General features: G+C 44.9%; 1 protein-coding gene across 1 annotated transcript in view; it reads right to left on the bottom strand.

The window, feature by feature from the left end:
* The window catches only part of ATM (ATM serine/threonine kinase), a 1424234-nt gene that overhangs the window by 594237 nt on the left and 814523 nt on the right, over nt 1-15474 (bottom strand). The window contains exons 34-35 of the mRNA XM_078657051.1: nt 11008-11179; nt 4686-4827 (exon numbers count right to left, since the gene is read on the bottom strand). Coding sequence (XP_078513177.1) covers nt 4686-4827; nt 11008-11179 — 314 coding nt within the window. The remainder of the gene's footprint in view (nt 1-4685; nt 4828-11007; nt 11180-15474) is intronic.

Genomic DNA, 15474 nt, shown 5'->3' with positions numbered 1-15474 from the left:
GACCCAGATGGGCGATTTGTAGCAGTTGAGGGCCTGCTTAGAGGCCGACACATAGCCCTCACTAGTGTGTATGCTCCAAATGTAGACCAAGCAGCATTCTTCACGAAACTTTCTAAGTCTCTGACTAGCTACTTCACTAATCCTTTACTGATAGGGGGGGACTTCAACTCTATAGCGGACGTCTCTCTGGACAGATCGCACCCACCATTACCAGCATCCCCAGTACACAGACTGGCAAAGCATCGAGCAGACTGGCAGGGAAAATGGAACTTAACAGATGCCTGGCGGGTACAGCACCCGGGGGATCGGGACTATTCGTTTTATTCCAGCATTCATGAACTGCATGTCCGCCTTGACGTCTTTCTATGCTCGCAAACGGTGCTCCCATCAGTGGCCCGAACTGAATATTTAGCGCGCACGATATCAGACCATAACCCCTTACTCCTCACGCTGAACTGGATGAACGAACCCACACTTATCCCGACGTGGCGGTTACGACCGGACACGCTCGATGACCCGCCTTTTCGCGAAGCGTTGAGGGAGAGGGTCGAGCAGTACTTCGCGGAGAACGAGAACACTGCCTCTTCTAGAGCAGTAGAATGGGATGCAATTAAGATAGTGGTGAGGGGACACTGTATTGGAAAATTTGCAGGGGCGCGCAGGACGCTAGTTGAGGATTTGGATAAGGCAGAATCGCAACTGCGTAATGCGGAGCGGAAGCGCCCCAACCACCCTGAACTTCAGGATGTGGTCAGCGATGCGCGGGAAGCAGTGGCGGTGGAAGTGGAGCGCCTGCGCAGCTTTGACTACAAAACGTACTTGACAAGAACCCTAGCTGAAGGGGATAAACCCGGCACGCTCCTAGCCTGGCTAGCGAACCCTAGCCGGAACAGTCAGCCGATTATGTCCCTTACGGGGAGTGGTGGCGATGTGCTCCAAAAGCAGCCAGACATACTAAACTGCTTCCGCTCCTATTACGAACGGTTATATCAGAGCAGACTAGTGGACCGGGGCGCGGCAACGGACACCTTCATAGCCGACTTACATCTGCCCCAACTGACTCGAGAAGACGCTGAATCCCTGGGCGGCCCGATAGCCTTGACGGAAATAAGGGGTGCAGTAAAACATATGGCGCATAATAAAACGCCGGGACTGGATGGGCTGCCCGTTGAATTCTATGTCAAATACCTTGACCAACTGGCCCCACGCCTCCAAATAATCTATAATGAAGCCAAGGGGACGGGCAAGCTCCCTTGCTCAATGCGCGAGGCCATAATGATTCCCCTCTTGAAACCTCGGAGAGACAGCATAGACCCAGCGTCCTACCGACCGCTGTCTATGTTGACGGCGGATTACAAAATCCTCAGTACTATATTGGCCACCAGACTATTATCCCACATGCAAGGGTTGATCCATAGAGACCAATCGGGATTCATACCCACGAGAAGCACGACGCCCAACATACGCAGACTCCTCAGATTGATAGATAATCCTCCTCCCGAGGCACGGGCCCCCCTGGTGCTCGCGGTCGACATAGAGAAAGCATTCGACAGCCTGGAGTGGGATTACCTTTATAGAGTAATGAGGATCTTTGGACTGGGTGAGGGATACATAGCGTGGACGAAAGTACTATACGCGTCGGCGAAAGCCAGAGTGAGAGTCGGTGCCTTGATATCAGAAAGATATGAGGTGAACCGGGGAACCAGACAGGGGTGTGCACTCTCCCCCCTACTATTCGCACTTGCAGTGGAACCCCTGGCGGCTACTGCCAGACGGGGCGACCACTATTGTGGCCTGGACTCAGGGGACGCCCGCCATTTTATATCCCTATATGCAGATGATCTGCTCCTCTTCTTGGAGAATGCTGAGGAGGCAGTGGTGGGAGCAGAGAGGCTGCTAGAATGCTTTGGCGATATCTCCGGCTTACGGGTAAACTGGACGAAGACCTGTCTCTTCCCCCTGCGGAGGAGGGGGGCGAGTCCCCCCTCCAACTCAAAGGTGAGATGGGAACCCGACTGCCTTAGCTACCTGGGGGTACATATATACCATGACCCTGCGGACCTATTGGACGGCAACATCGGACGCTGCATCAGAGCTTTGCAGGGCAATATCTCCTTTTGGGCTACCCTGCCCTTGTCCATGTCGGGTCGAGTATCGCTGCTGAAAATGATAGCCCTCCCCAGACTATTATATTTTTTCCGGACCCTCCCGATATGGATTCCCGGGACGACCTTTAAACGGCTTAGGTCGTTAGTAATCTCCTTTTTGTGGGGAGCGGGCAGGCGTAGAATTGCTTTAACGACGCTGACCCGGTCGAAAGACGAGGGTGGCCTAGCGGTCCCGGACTTTGAATTATATTACCTAGCAGCCCAATTACAATACTTTACACAAGAGGTTGCGAGAGCCTATCGAGGTCCGGAACATGAGAGGGACACTGGCATACCCCGCCATGTCCTAGCATACATTACTATGCAACAGAAATTGGCACTCAGGGAACTCTCTCTGGAGGAACGGACACTTCGGCTATGCTGGAACAAATCACAGAAGCGAGCGGCGCAGACGCACCCGTATGCGCCCGAAATCCCACTGGGCATGGTGACAGCGCTCCCACATGGGGGGGACTGGTCGGGACTGCAGAACTGGGAGGAAGCAGGCTTACACGTGTTAGGGGACTTATTCGACGATGGAGTTCTGGCACCGTTCCAGATTCTCCAGGAGTGCTACGACCTTCCGAGAGGCGACTATCTAATACACGCAGCGGTGGTGAGAGCCATACAAACGCACTGGGGCGAGGGGCTGATCGAACCAAAGACAACACTAGTGTGCCAATACGCAATGATGGCGGCGGGGACATTCAAAGCAGTCACGTGCCTATATTCCCGGTTGTCTTCGGAAAACATTCAACCCCTCACCCCACTCAAAATGAAATGGGAGGCAGACCTACAGAAAGAAATCCCCGACACAACGTGGTCCCAAATAGTACGCAGGGCCAGGAAAAGTACTAGGAATGCGCGCTTCCAACTTATACACCTGTACATCCTCCACAGAGCCTACTTGACCCCGAGCAAAGTGGCAACATATTTTGGAGTAACGGACGCAGCGTGCCCTAGATGCGGCCTCATAGAGGCAGATCTGCTCCATATGCTCCGAGGTTGTCCACACATCCAGGAATATTGGAGTGAGATAGGCGACACACTGAACGTAGTGACGGACAGGGGGTTGCGGTATGACACTGCGGTCACCCTTCTCCACTGGCTCCCACACACACGTAAAAATAAGCTAACAAGCAAATTCATAGACATGGGACTGCTCCTAGCCAAACGGGAGCTGACCAAGGGATGGAAATCAAAGGCGGCCCCAACACACAAGAGATGGCTAACCGAATTCTTGAAATGGGCAACGGCTGAGAGCACGATCAGGTACCAACTAGCCCGCCGAAGCTCAGATGAGAAAGCACAGGACGCGGCGAGAGCGTGGGAGACGTTGGTCCAAGCTCTGAAGGACAATGCATTGGAGGGACAAGACGGGGAGGAGGCAGAGGGACCCCCAACCCCATTGGCGCACATCGCTCACCCAGTACCGTCTCCAGACGCACGCACATAAAAGAGCACACAAAACTTCCTTATCACCTACCATAGCTATAGACACCGGCACCAGGCATAGGCGCAGGCACACTGAGGGGGGAGGGGGAGGGGAACACAAACCACCATAGGCGATACCATAGTCGAGAGATTACACGTAGTAGCAGAGTAGTAAGTAATGATCACAACACAAAATAAAAGCAGACAGCGGTGGAACTGTCCTCCTCATGGATAGCTTGATGCACCTATGAGCATACGGAACCGCGCGATTTGCCGCCCGACCTCCGGGTTGTGGGCTAAATGGCTGTGTATTACATTAGGAGGGGGACTGTACTCATGGCTGAGTTATGCAAACTGTTCCTGCATCAAATACGTGACTCTGCAATAAAAAATTGTTTTACGAAAAAAAATGGAAATCCAACAATAGATCCAAAGTCCCAAAAAACAGTTGGGCTCATACCAGTACAAGCCACTTCCACTGACACCCAGAGCACCAGAACAAAACTCTTTTTTTGTGGGGAATACTTTTGGAAAAAAACGTTTCCAGTTCCCTATTAAGAACAGTGTGCCATACAACAAAAGGAAATATGAAAGAAGAATTCTGTCAAAAACACTCTAATTTCAAGGCTTATTTGACATTTTAAGTTGATAATGCAAGGATTCCATTTGCCATTGCCATATAGCATATTTTAAAGAATACAGTCTCACATACACAGAAAACTGATCAAATCAACATGTGAAGATTTTAGTACAACCTTCAGGTGATAAAGCCGAAGGCTTATGGTGGGTTGGATTTGTTCTTCTTTTCTCTACTGTACAAATTTCTCTGAGATTTATTGCAAGAGTTGGCATACAACTCTACCTGTAGGTAACTGTTCACAAGTGAGCTTACCTGATGTGGTTGCCTTTTTGTCATAGGCTCTATGGCCCTTTGAGTCCTTACCATGCCACCTCGCCACCCGGCCTGAGCCTCAAGGACCCCAAGTGGCAAGGCTCACATTGAACTAATCATGGCAATGCGAGGTACAACCATGGATCAGAATTTCCATATTAAATGTGTTCTTTCCAAAGTTCAACAGAAGAAAAATCAAGCAAAGTACCTACCTTTTTCTTGACAAATCGGAAAGGCTGTAAATACACAAGCATGGGATCTGCCTTGTTTTTGTACACGTCCCAAAACTGGGAGCCACTTTTGGTAGATAAGATATTTCTCAGACATGTGGAGGCTGCTGATCGCACATTTAGGCTGATAAAGAGTGAGAGAGAGAAGACAGTCATTCATATGTCAACGACCAAGTGATTTGGAACAAATTATAAATGTTTGGCAAGAGTCTAGACACAGCTCACCTGCAATACTACATTATCTGTCAGAGCAGGCACTGTACCAAAGCAACTAAAAAGGGTCTTAACAGGGTGGTAATAAAATATAAAGCATACTGTATGAGGGACATACAATGCCTGGATATAAATCTTGCACATTTTGCCATGGGCTGTTTTATATAAAGGGTGCACTGTCCAGGTCTGTGCCACGGCGGACTCCTAACTAGGTTCGGCTGGCACAGAATGGGTCAATGTGACTATTAGAGTCAATGAGCTGTCACCATGGCAGCAGTGAACTCTTGCCTGCCCTATGGCCAGCACATTAGTGAAATGTGGACTGGCTGTTTGAAGAAGTCAGTCTGCCTTTCATTTCAAAGGCTGCATCTGGCCTGCCCTTCAAAGAGGGTTAGAGATCCTCATGCAAGCAAATGCAGTCAGTGACTACACTAACATGCAGGAGGTTGTCTAGGGGTCCATTAGATTCTTTTTTCCCCTTTTTAAGAAGCGCCCTTGTGGGACGAATTGTCTTACCACCATCTCTTTGTAGCACACCCTCAGTGTGCCTCCAGAAGGCCTCTCTGCCTCAGTGCCAACATCTGTAATTCGGTGCCAGTGTAGAGGCACAGTGTTTCCTCATTTGCATGAAACACACCCTCTACCCATTCAAATGAAGTAATGCCCGCAATAATCACACAAACACTATCTGCATTAGAGAAGCATCTACAGCCTCTTCTGTAATACCAAAATGCACTGGGAGCGCAAACACTTCAGGAGTAATTCAGGATTATTACTCAACAGTTTGTTTTAATATCTTCAGATTCGTGATTTTATAAATTGGCTGGGGAACACCTCTGGGCCAATGATTCAGACACCAATTATTGAGGCAATTGGTAAGAGAGTTAAGATCGGTGCTATCTATGATTTATTGATCCAAAATTTATTGGATGATTTGGAGTTTCAGAATGTAAAATGGGAATGAAGGCTGGGGGTGGTGGACTTGATACTGCAAGAATCCTTAGATATGGGGGACAAGGTATTGTTAATTGCTGGCCTAAAGAGTCAACATTTTAAAACCGTGTTCGATTTGTATTTTACACCAGAAAAATTGTTTAAATGTTATGTTATGTTAATTGAGTTTTGTATTGTGCGTAATCACCGGCAGGTCTCTTAGCGCTTTAGAGAGAGGGCCAAAGGTTAGAATGGTTACATAACATTGCAGGGTAAACGGGTTAAACTGTGTCCAAAGCCTCCCTAAACAGGAGCGTTTTGAGCGGTTTCCTGAAGGGGAGTGCGGGTTCCTTGCGAAGGTGATCAGGCAGTTGGTTCCAAAGTTGTGGGAGTAGTACGGAGAACGCTCTGGCCCCTTTGGATGCGGTTTTGCACCGTGGAAGGGCTAGGCGGCAGGCCTTGGATGACCGCAGTATGCGACCTGGTACGTAGTTCTCAAAGCGTTCTTTAATGTAGACTGGGGCTTGGCTGTATATAGCTTTATGGGCAATGCAGACCATTAAATTTTGCTCTTTGCTTAATGGGGAGCCAGTGCAACTTACACAGCAAAGGGGTGACACGAGTCCTTCTAGGCAGCCTAAAAATCAATCTGGCTGCATCGTTCAGTACTACCTGTAATTTATTAATACATTTCTGGGGAGGCCAATGTATAAGGCATTGCCGTAGTCTAGTCTAGAAACAATTGTTGCTGACACAGTCACCTGTAGTGAGGAAGTCGAAAGGAGGGGGACAAGTTTCCGCAACGGTCTCAGGAGACCTACACATGTTCCGACCACAGTGGTTATCTGATTGGTCATAGAAAGCTGAGTCGATCTTTATGCCCAGGCTTTTCACAACGGGTACTGGTGTAGGGGTGGTACCCAGCTCTTGGGGCCAGAAGCAGTCACTCCAGGGATTGTTTTTCGTGGGGATGACAAGGACTTCTGTTTTGTCGGGGTTCATTTTTAGTGAACTGGCCGTCATCCAGTTTACTGTAAATCTGAGGATGTTTTGCACCAGATCGTGGGCATGGCAGGAATTATCAATACTGAGGACGAGTTCAGTGTCGTCCGCGTAGTTAAAGACGCAGCAGTCCATACGGGCTAAAACCGTCAACAGAGGCTGTAGGTATATGTTGAAGAGGAGCAGAGACAGTGTGGGGCCCTGGGGAACGCTGCAAGTGAGGGTGCCCCTGTCCGATACCTGCTCACCCAACTGGATCCTCTGGGACCTAACTGACAAGAAGGATTCAAGCCACTGGTGTGCCTGCCCGCAAATGCCCAGGTCAGTGATTCGGTCTAGCATTTGTGTATGGCTGACCGTGTCGAACGCCGCCGATAAATCTAGTAAAATCAGGGCGTTCGTTTTTTTATTGTCAGCCATAATTCTGAGCTCGTCGAGTACAGACAGCATCACTAGCTCAGTGCTGTGATGGGCTCTAAAACCCGCCTGTCTTGTTTGGAGTAGCTAGTGTTCCTCCAAGAATGACGACAGTGTCTTGAGGACATGTTGTTCGACAACTTTCGCCAGGAAGAGGAGCTGGGACTATAATTCTTGAGATTTGCGGCGTCAGCTTCGGGTTTCTTTAAAAAGGGGGTGACTCTGGCCTCCTTCTAGTTGGAGGGTAAGTAGCCAGTCTCAAAAGATTTGTTCAGTAGAGCGAGGATCTGCCTTTCTAGCCCAAGGAGGGCCAGTTGGAATATCTTCAGGGGCAGGGGTCTGCAGGGGAGCTCGATTTGGTGCCATTCATTAGTAGTGTCAGGGACGTAGAATCTAGATTAGGGAAGATGGTGAGTTGCTTGCAAGGGGGGAGGGGCCTGGTTCTGGACTAGCGAGCCCTGATTGATAGGGGTGTTATCAATCTCAGAGAGGATATCCCAGACTTTCTGGAGAAAGAAGGACTGGAACATGTTGCAGTCTAAGGGCATGGCTGCAGATTTCAGCTCAGCCATTTGGCTGAGTTCTTTCAGTATTCGGAAAGTCTTCTTCCGCTTGTTTTGGCGTGTCTATAATTCGTGGCTCTTATTTTCGGCCTTCCTGGTCGTGATGGCTTTTTTGTATGAGGTAAGTAGGGTTTTATAGGTTGTAAGTTCCGTTAGGTTGTATGATTCACACCATCGCCTCTCGGCTTGGCGGAGACTCTGCTTCCTTTCCCTCAATATCTCGTTAAACCAGGGGGCCCCCTTGCCCTTGTCTCTAACTCTTTCCCTCCGCTCCGGTGCCACTTGATCTATGGCATCGCGTAGGGTTTTAGTTCAAGTTCAAGTTCAGGGATTTGTAAAGCGCACTGCTCACCCAGAGAGTCTCAAGGCGCTTGGGGAAGGGGATCATTATTTGTCGAATATCCAAGTTTTAAGATCTTTCCTGAAGGCGATGTGATTTTGAGTGAGGCGGAGGTGAGTGAGGGCTTCACTCTCCTGGTCAAGATTCCCTTCCTTAAATGTTGGCAGAGGGAGCCTATGTAGGGTATCCACTAGGTTCTCGGCCTTTATTTTGTTTCAGCTTTGCAGTCTTCTCAACCCTGGGGGAGGTTGCGACAGTTGGCTGTTCAACGGGACCCAGCAGCTGATTAGCGAGTGGTCTGACCAGGCACAAGGGCTGATATCCATTAGTCTGGCCTGTGGTTGCGAGGTCCCGATTAGGTCCTGGGTGTGCCCTTTATTGTGGGTGCATCCATCCACTAATTGATGGAGCCCCATTGAACTCATTGCTGTCTCAAATTGGCTGATGAACGGCTCTCTTGGTACAATATCCCAATGATAGTTTAAGTCGCCAACCACTAGGAGTCGTTGGTACCGTGAGCAGAGGTCAGTAATAATCTCTGAGAAGAGATCGTTAAATCTAGGGGTTGACCGCGGGGGATGGTAAGCAACCAGGAGTAGGAGGCAGGAGTATTTAAGTGACATTTTGACCCCTAATATATCTGCGTTTTCAATGCTCTCTGCCACTATGTTGGTAACCATTATTCAAGTGTTTAAAAAAATGGCCACACCACCTCCTCTCGTCTTTTCTTGTCTGTTGTGCCAGAGGGCATTAAAATCCCCTGGGAGGGCTGCAATTCTATCTGGGACCGAGGTGTCGCCCAACCAGGTTTATGTGAGTGCCAGGATATCTATGTCTCCGTCCTGGAGGAGTGAGAAGATTTCATGGCGGTGACAATGTAAAGAACGTGCATTGAGGACTGCCACCTTCAGACCTGGTGGGTTCTCTGGGACAGGTGAGATGATCACTGCCCTTGGTGTGGGGACGAAATTGTCCACATGTTTTTTCTTTGCTCGAAATTAGGCCCTCTTTTTTATGTTATGGGTAAGTTTTAGAACATTTCAATGGAGGTCAAATAACAATGAATTCTACATTGGTGGTATTAGGGGTAGTAGAGAACTCAGTGGGTGATTAGTTAGCAAAAAAAGAGGGCTATTTGTAATTCATCACTATTTCAGTAGCACGAATGTGCATTGCTACAGGTTGGCTCAACCCAGAACGCCCTACCTTTCATGAGTGCAGATCTAGATTTCTGACCATCTACACCTTGGAAATGAAGCTGTATGAGTGTAAGGGGAGAAAGGCTCGGAAATGGTTAAATTATAATGAATTGCACCCATTGATATCTTAGTTTTAAAAACAAGGCTTTGCTCTCTTGTTATTTGTTGTGCTAATGGAAATGTATGTTAAATACTTTATAAGTACCCTCAATGATTATGAAGTCTGATTTTCTTTTCTTTTTTTGCATGGTTGATATGCACAAATTGCACTTTCTTAGTTAAACAGGGATTCATTGAATGCCTAATTGAATAATTGTCCAAGCCTCCCTTTGGGTTTTATCTTCCATGAGTTAATGATACATCTGTCAAGCTGCTGGATCTTTGATGTATGTTCCTTTTATAGTCTCTTTTTAAATGCAAATAAATAATTAACTAAAATTTAAAAAAGGGTTCGCAAACACTTGTTGTGACCTCAGGGCTCTTTGTGTGATGTGGCCACACAATACTGCAGAAATAACAATTTCCACTTTCAAACTCACTTAGTAGTAAAACCATTAAAACGTATTACTGATCATCAACAACAGCATTTCAATCAAAATGTTTCTGGGTTCTATGATTGTATTTCACATATAAATGTAGACCTTTGTCAATATGAGAATGAAACATAAGGGCAAATGGCCAAATGTATCTGGTACTTTTTTTTCTCAATGTTAACGGCAGGAAGTTAGTAAACATACAGAAAACAAATGAATACTGATACTGTAAATAAATGAACTACCATCTTTCTCTAACCTATAACTTGCGTCTTAAACAATGTAAGCATAACTCTCCAGTGTTTAGTTTCAGGCTGTCTGAGGGCTCTACTAAAAGTCAAGCTGTGAGGATGTGGCCTTAAAACACTGCATTAAAAATTTACGGACATCTAGTGACAGAACTACCACTTTTAATTCTTGAATACATTGTAAGAATCAGGCCAGATTCCACCCCACAAACATTCATGCAAGAACCATACTTTAAGGAATTTAAAAACTCCAAAAAATGATCAAGTGTGTGATGCTAAAATTGACCAACTGGTCAAGTCGTGGGACTTTCCAAAATATTGTCATACCTAAAAGAAGCAGAAAGAAACAAAGAAAAACGCAACGAAGATAGGGAAAGCAGTGCTCTTGAATGTAACTGAAAGATACTTAATGGTAAACCTCATAACGGTTTTTCTTAATCCAAATTTTATTCTCTAACCAAGCACAATATTGCATTTACTGCAAATTTCAAATTTGACTGAAATTCTAGCAGAACAAATAGAGCAGAAAAATAGAACAGAAATAAAATAGAAACAATAGAGCAGCAGGCTTTGATATTCAAATGCAGCAATAAAACCAACAGATTTTGGAAGATTTCAAAGATCATCACAAACAGAGCATCTTCTAGACTTGAAATAAACACTAAGGTATCTGACAGTTAAAGTACACTACCTTTATTTATCGTTTCAGCATGTATTTCATCCTACTCCATAATGCCTTGTATACACAATGGGTCTATGGTAGTTATAACTTTTTCTAACTCACATTTTAATATAAAAAAAACAAGCTCCTTCATAAATCCCTGCATGCGGTTAAATGTACTCAAGAAATACTTACCAATTATCCGTCAGAGCATTATTTATCAGGGTCAGCATAATAAAGACCCACTGCAGCTCTTTATCTTCAAACATGTTTGAAGCTGTCGAACAGGATGCATCATTACTGCGTTGAAGGGCAATGGTGGAGAAATCTATTGGCCCAACTTCTCCCAAACAACTTCCAACTGCCTCTACCATAAACACAAGAAACAAAGACTTGAAAAGTTAACAAAAAGTTCATCTGCTTAAAATCAACAGTGTTTTACATTCCCAGTTTTACTAATGAAAGAGCACCCACCTTCATTTCACCCACCTTCTACAATCATCACTTCCTACTGTACATGATATTGAAGCTCCCCTTAGTGGATATAATCCCTGTATTTATTAATCGCTGTGACCAGAGCTCCATTGATTCCAACCTAGGTCTGCGCTGTATAAATACCAACACACACCACATTGCATGTACTGTTCTTCTTATGACTGAATTGACAAGTGAAGTTCAATAACAGGAAATCGGTTAAATGAAAGCATTTGTAACAGTTTGTGGACCTGTTAAGAGAAAATGTTACTAGAAAGATTACAAGATATTACTGCAAGCAAACAGGCTCTTTACTTTTCTTATGAAAAGGACTAGCAGAAGAGGAGCAACATTCTTAGACTGGTCTGCTAGATATAACAGAAAATGACCGCCAAATCGAGAGAGAGAGACAGGGAGAGAGAGAGAGAGAGAGAAGCACAGAAGATGGGCATGTAACACTTACCTGCAAAATGACGAAAAGAGGGAAAAGTACCTTAAAGTGCTTGGAAACTGAAATCTATATCTTTAAAAAATCTCTGTTTTGCCCTTCTTGACCAAAGCAATTTTATGAGGTGGATGGAGCGATAATCACAGTGCCTAACCCCATAAGGAGGTAATCAGCCTATATCTGGAAAATTTGAAGGCAAGATAAAAAGTATTTTGGAAGGCTAAAATAGAGAATTTACATTGGCTGTGTGGGAAGAAATTACAGCTTTGACTGGTTTTATGGTATCAGAACAAAGCAAAAGGAGAATTTCTTGAGAGCTACAGGCATGGAAAAGAAGCTGGTCACCACCTAAACAACCTGACAGGCCACCATAAACAAGGCATTAATATATTACTCTAGATTTTTTATACATCATATTTGTAATGCATTTATGCATGAATAAACATTAGGACATATAGAGAATAATCACCACACAAGAAGGAGAAATCTATGCCTCATCTTCTCAATCTATGTCTCATTACTCATCATATGTTGACACCAGTTTACTACATACTGAAAATACTATATTGAAGTGAACCCATCAGTGTCTTCATACCTTCTTGTGTTTGGGCGGGCATGGTGTGTTTCATCTTGGAGAAATAGTTCTTTGCAATCATTCATTAATTTACAGGTTGTGCTGTTGAGGGTTTCCTACATTCAGCAGTGTCTCTTTTAGCAGGGCGATTGTAGACTCTCATTAATATTACCTCCCCTCTAATACCCCCCTCACCCTAGAACTGTGGTTTGTGCATATCAAACTCTGCCTGTAGTATGGAGAATTACTTCATGAGAGTTCTTTGCCACAAAGTGCCTAATTTAAAAAACACAATGTGGGCACATTTTTCAAATCCATTCAACAGGGCACCACGTGTAAGCCGCTTCCCACACAGTAAGGGCCACTCTTGGGTTGGTTTACTGTACCAATGCATCCAATGAACAAGAAATTAGTGCAATGTGTCAAAGTATATACTCTCGAAGTAATACATATCACTGCAATACATGTCAAAGAGTCAAGTAAATTTGTATGCAGTTGTGCTTAAATCCCGGATTTATAACAAATAAGAATCTAGTCTAAAGGCAGTGTCTTCTTTGTTTCCAAATAGTGAATCATTTATGATAACAGTTTGTGCAACCCAATTATATAGAAATGTATCCGCCATTCCCATTCCACCTTCATACAGAGTGTAAAACTAGTTACTTACCTGTACACTATGGTTCTCCAGTAATATCTTTCAAAGATTCACATGCTTCTATCTTCCCCGTCATAATGGTGGGAGTCTCCCGGTAAAAAGAATAACCATAGCAGTAGAAGAAAAAACTGCCTGGAAACCAGAGAGAAGTATAATAATAGGTAACCTCTACTCCTTATTATGTGGTCCAAATCACAGCCAATCAGCTGCCAGTACCAACATACACCATCAACCAGCAGAGCCGCCATACCTCAGATTTCCAACAGCCCAAGAGTGAGCTATGTAAGAAACCAGAGATAAAGGCGGTCTACCTAGAAGAAAACGGGGAGGTGGGTGGGCGCATGTGAATCTATGAAAGATAATACAGGAGAACCATAGTGTACAGGTAAATAACTAGTTTTTTCTCCAGTATTGTATCTTTCATAGATTCACATGCTTGTATCAGAATAGATAGCAGTCCTTTTCCAAGAGCGTTTCTAGGCTAGACCCCCTTTGTCTCAGCGCTCTGCGCCATAATTCTCTTTTTTTTTTTTTTAAAGAAAGGACTCATTAAGAAATCATGCAACAACTTTTCCCCATTGAAACATTTGGGTATACACACCATTACAGAAAAAAGTAATTGTAAAGAGAAAAAAACATGTACCTTAGTTAAATATGTGTCGCAGAACTGCTTGCCCCACTGCTGAATCTGCTTTCCATTCTGTGTCCAGAAAATAATGTTTGGTAAATGTATGGACATTTGACCAAGTTGCTGCTCTGCAGATGTCTGGAAGCGATACGCCTGCTAGCAAGGCAGTTGAAGTTGCCATCTTCCGTGTATCATGAGTGCGTACTCTTTTGCACAGAGGTTTTCCCGCTTTTTCATGACAGAAGACAATGGCGGATGCAATCCATCTGGAAATGGAGGTTCTTGAAAGAGCCAAACCTTTTCTTGGTCCTGAATAATCTATAAATAATTGATTTGATTTACGAAATGATTTTGTCTTTTCTATGTAAAACTTCAGACATCTCCCAATGTCCAAAGTGTGTAGAGCCTTTTCTGCCGTAGTGGAAGGATTCTTGAAATATGTAGGTAGGATCACAGGTTCATTTAGATGAAAAGAAGAAGGTATTTTAGGGACAAATTTGGGATTCGTTCTGAGAAGCACCTTATCCGATCTGAACTGCATGAAGGGATCCAGAATTGAGAAAGCTTGAATTTCGCTGACTCTCCAGGCTGAAGTGAGAGCAAGAAGCAAGGCTACCTTCCATGAGAAAAATTGCAACTCGGCTTTGTGAATTGGTTCAAAAGGCGCTCTCATGAGTTGTGACAAGACTATGTTAAGCTGCCAAGGAGGCGGAGGACGTTTAATTGGAGGAAATTTCCTGAATAAACCTTTTAGGAATTCCTTAATTAGTCTCTGAGACCAAAGTGATGGACATCTTGGAGATCTACAGTATCTGGAGATCGCCGCTAAATGGACTTTTATTGAAGTATGAGAAAGTCCCGATCTAGCTAGTTGAAGCGGATATGGAAGAATTTGCTCCGGTGAGGAATTAAAAGGATGAACATTATTTAAAATTAAAATACACCAGTTACAGATTTTTTTCCATTTTGCTGCATATGTCTTGTTAGTAGACCTTGCCGTAGAATTTGCCAGAATTTCACGACATTCTTGGGGAATATCTAGTGACTGAAATTCATGCTTGAAAGGTTCTAAGCTGACAATTTTTGAGAAGTCAATTGTGGGTGAAGAACTTGGCCTTGTTCATGGAAATCAGAGTCTGGATCATTGGAAACTGTATCCTGGGCTCCACTGATAATTGGAGAAGTTCTGTGTACCAAAACTGTCTCAGCCAGGCTGGGGCTATTATTTATTTATTTCGAGTTTTTAATAGCGCGTAGTTACCCTAGAGCATCCCAGCGCTTATTCCAGAGCAACAGAAAGGTGGCAGTCAAGCGTGATCAAGAGGCATTAGTTAGGGAAGAGGTGCGTTTTAAGGAGTTTACGAAACCGGAGAAGACAAGTCTCCGAACGTAGACTCAGGGGGAGTGAGTTCCAGAGAATCGCTATATTCACTGAGAATCTTCTCCCCCCCGTTCGTGCCTTTTTAACTCTGGGAGTTCTAAGCAGGTGTTTCTGATCTGAGCGCAAGGCTCTATTAGCCTTGTAGGGTACGACTAAATTCTTCAGGATGGGAGGTCCCTTGTTCTGAAGAATTTTATGCGCAATACAGAGGGACTTAAATTTGACCCTTTTGCGCACTGGGAGCCAATGCAGCACCTTCAATGCAGGTTTAGCCGAACATATCATTGGGGTACTCTTAAGAAGCCGTGCGGCAGCGTTTTGAATCTGCTGAAGTTTATTAAACGTTGCTTCAGGTGCACCAAGAAAGATAGCATTGCTATAGTCCAATCTTGATACGATCAACCCCTGAATAAGCAGCTTTCTAGATCGTGGTGGAAGGAGGGCAGAACTTTCCGAGCTGCACGGAGAAGACCGAAACAAACTCCCGCCGTTTTTTTCGCCT

This window comes from Lissotriton helveticus, chromosome 8 (genome assembly GCF_964261635.1).
Source record: "Lissotriton helveticus chromosome 8, aLisHel1.1, whole genome shotgun sequence".
In the NCBI taxonomy this organism is placed as follows: domain Eukaryota; kingdom Metazoa; phylum Chordata; class Amphibia; order Caudata; family Salamandridae; genus Lissotriton; species Lissotriton helveticus.
This window is presented reverse-complemented; position numbering and strand designations above follow the sequence as displayed.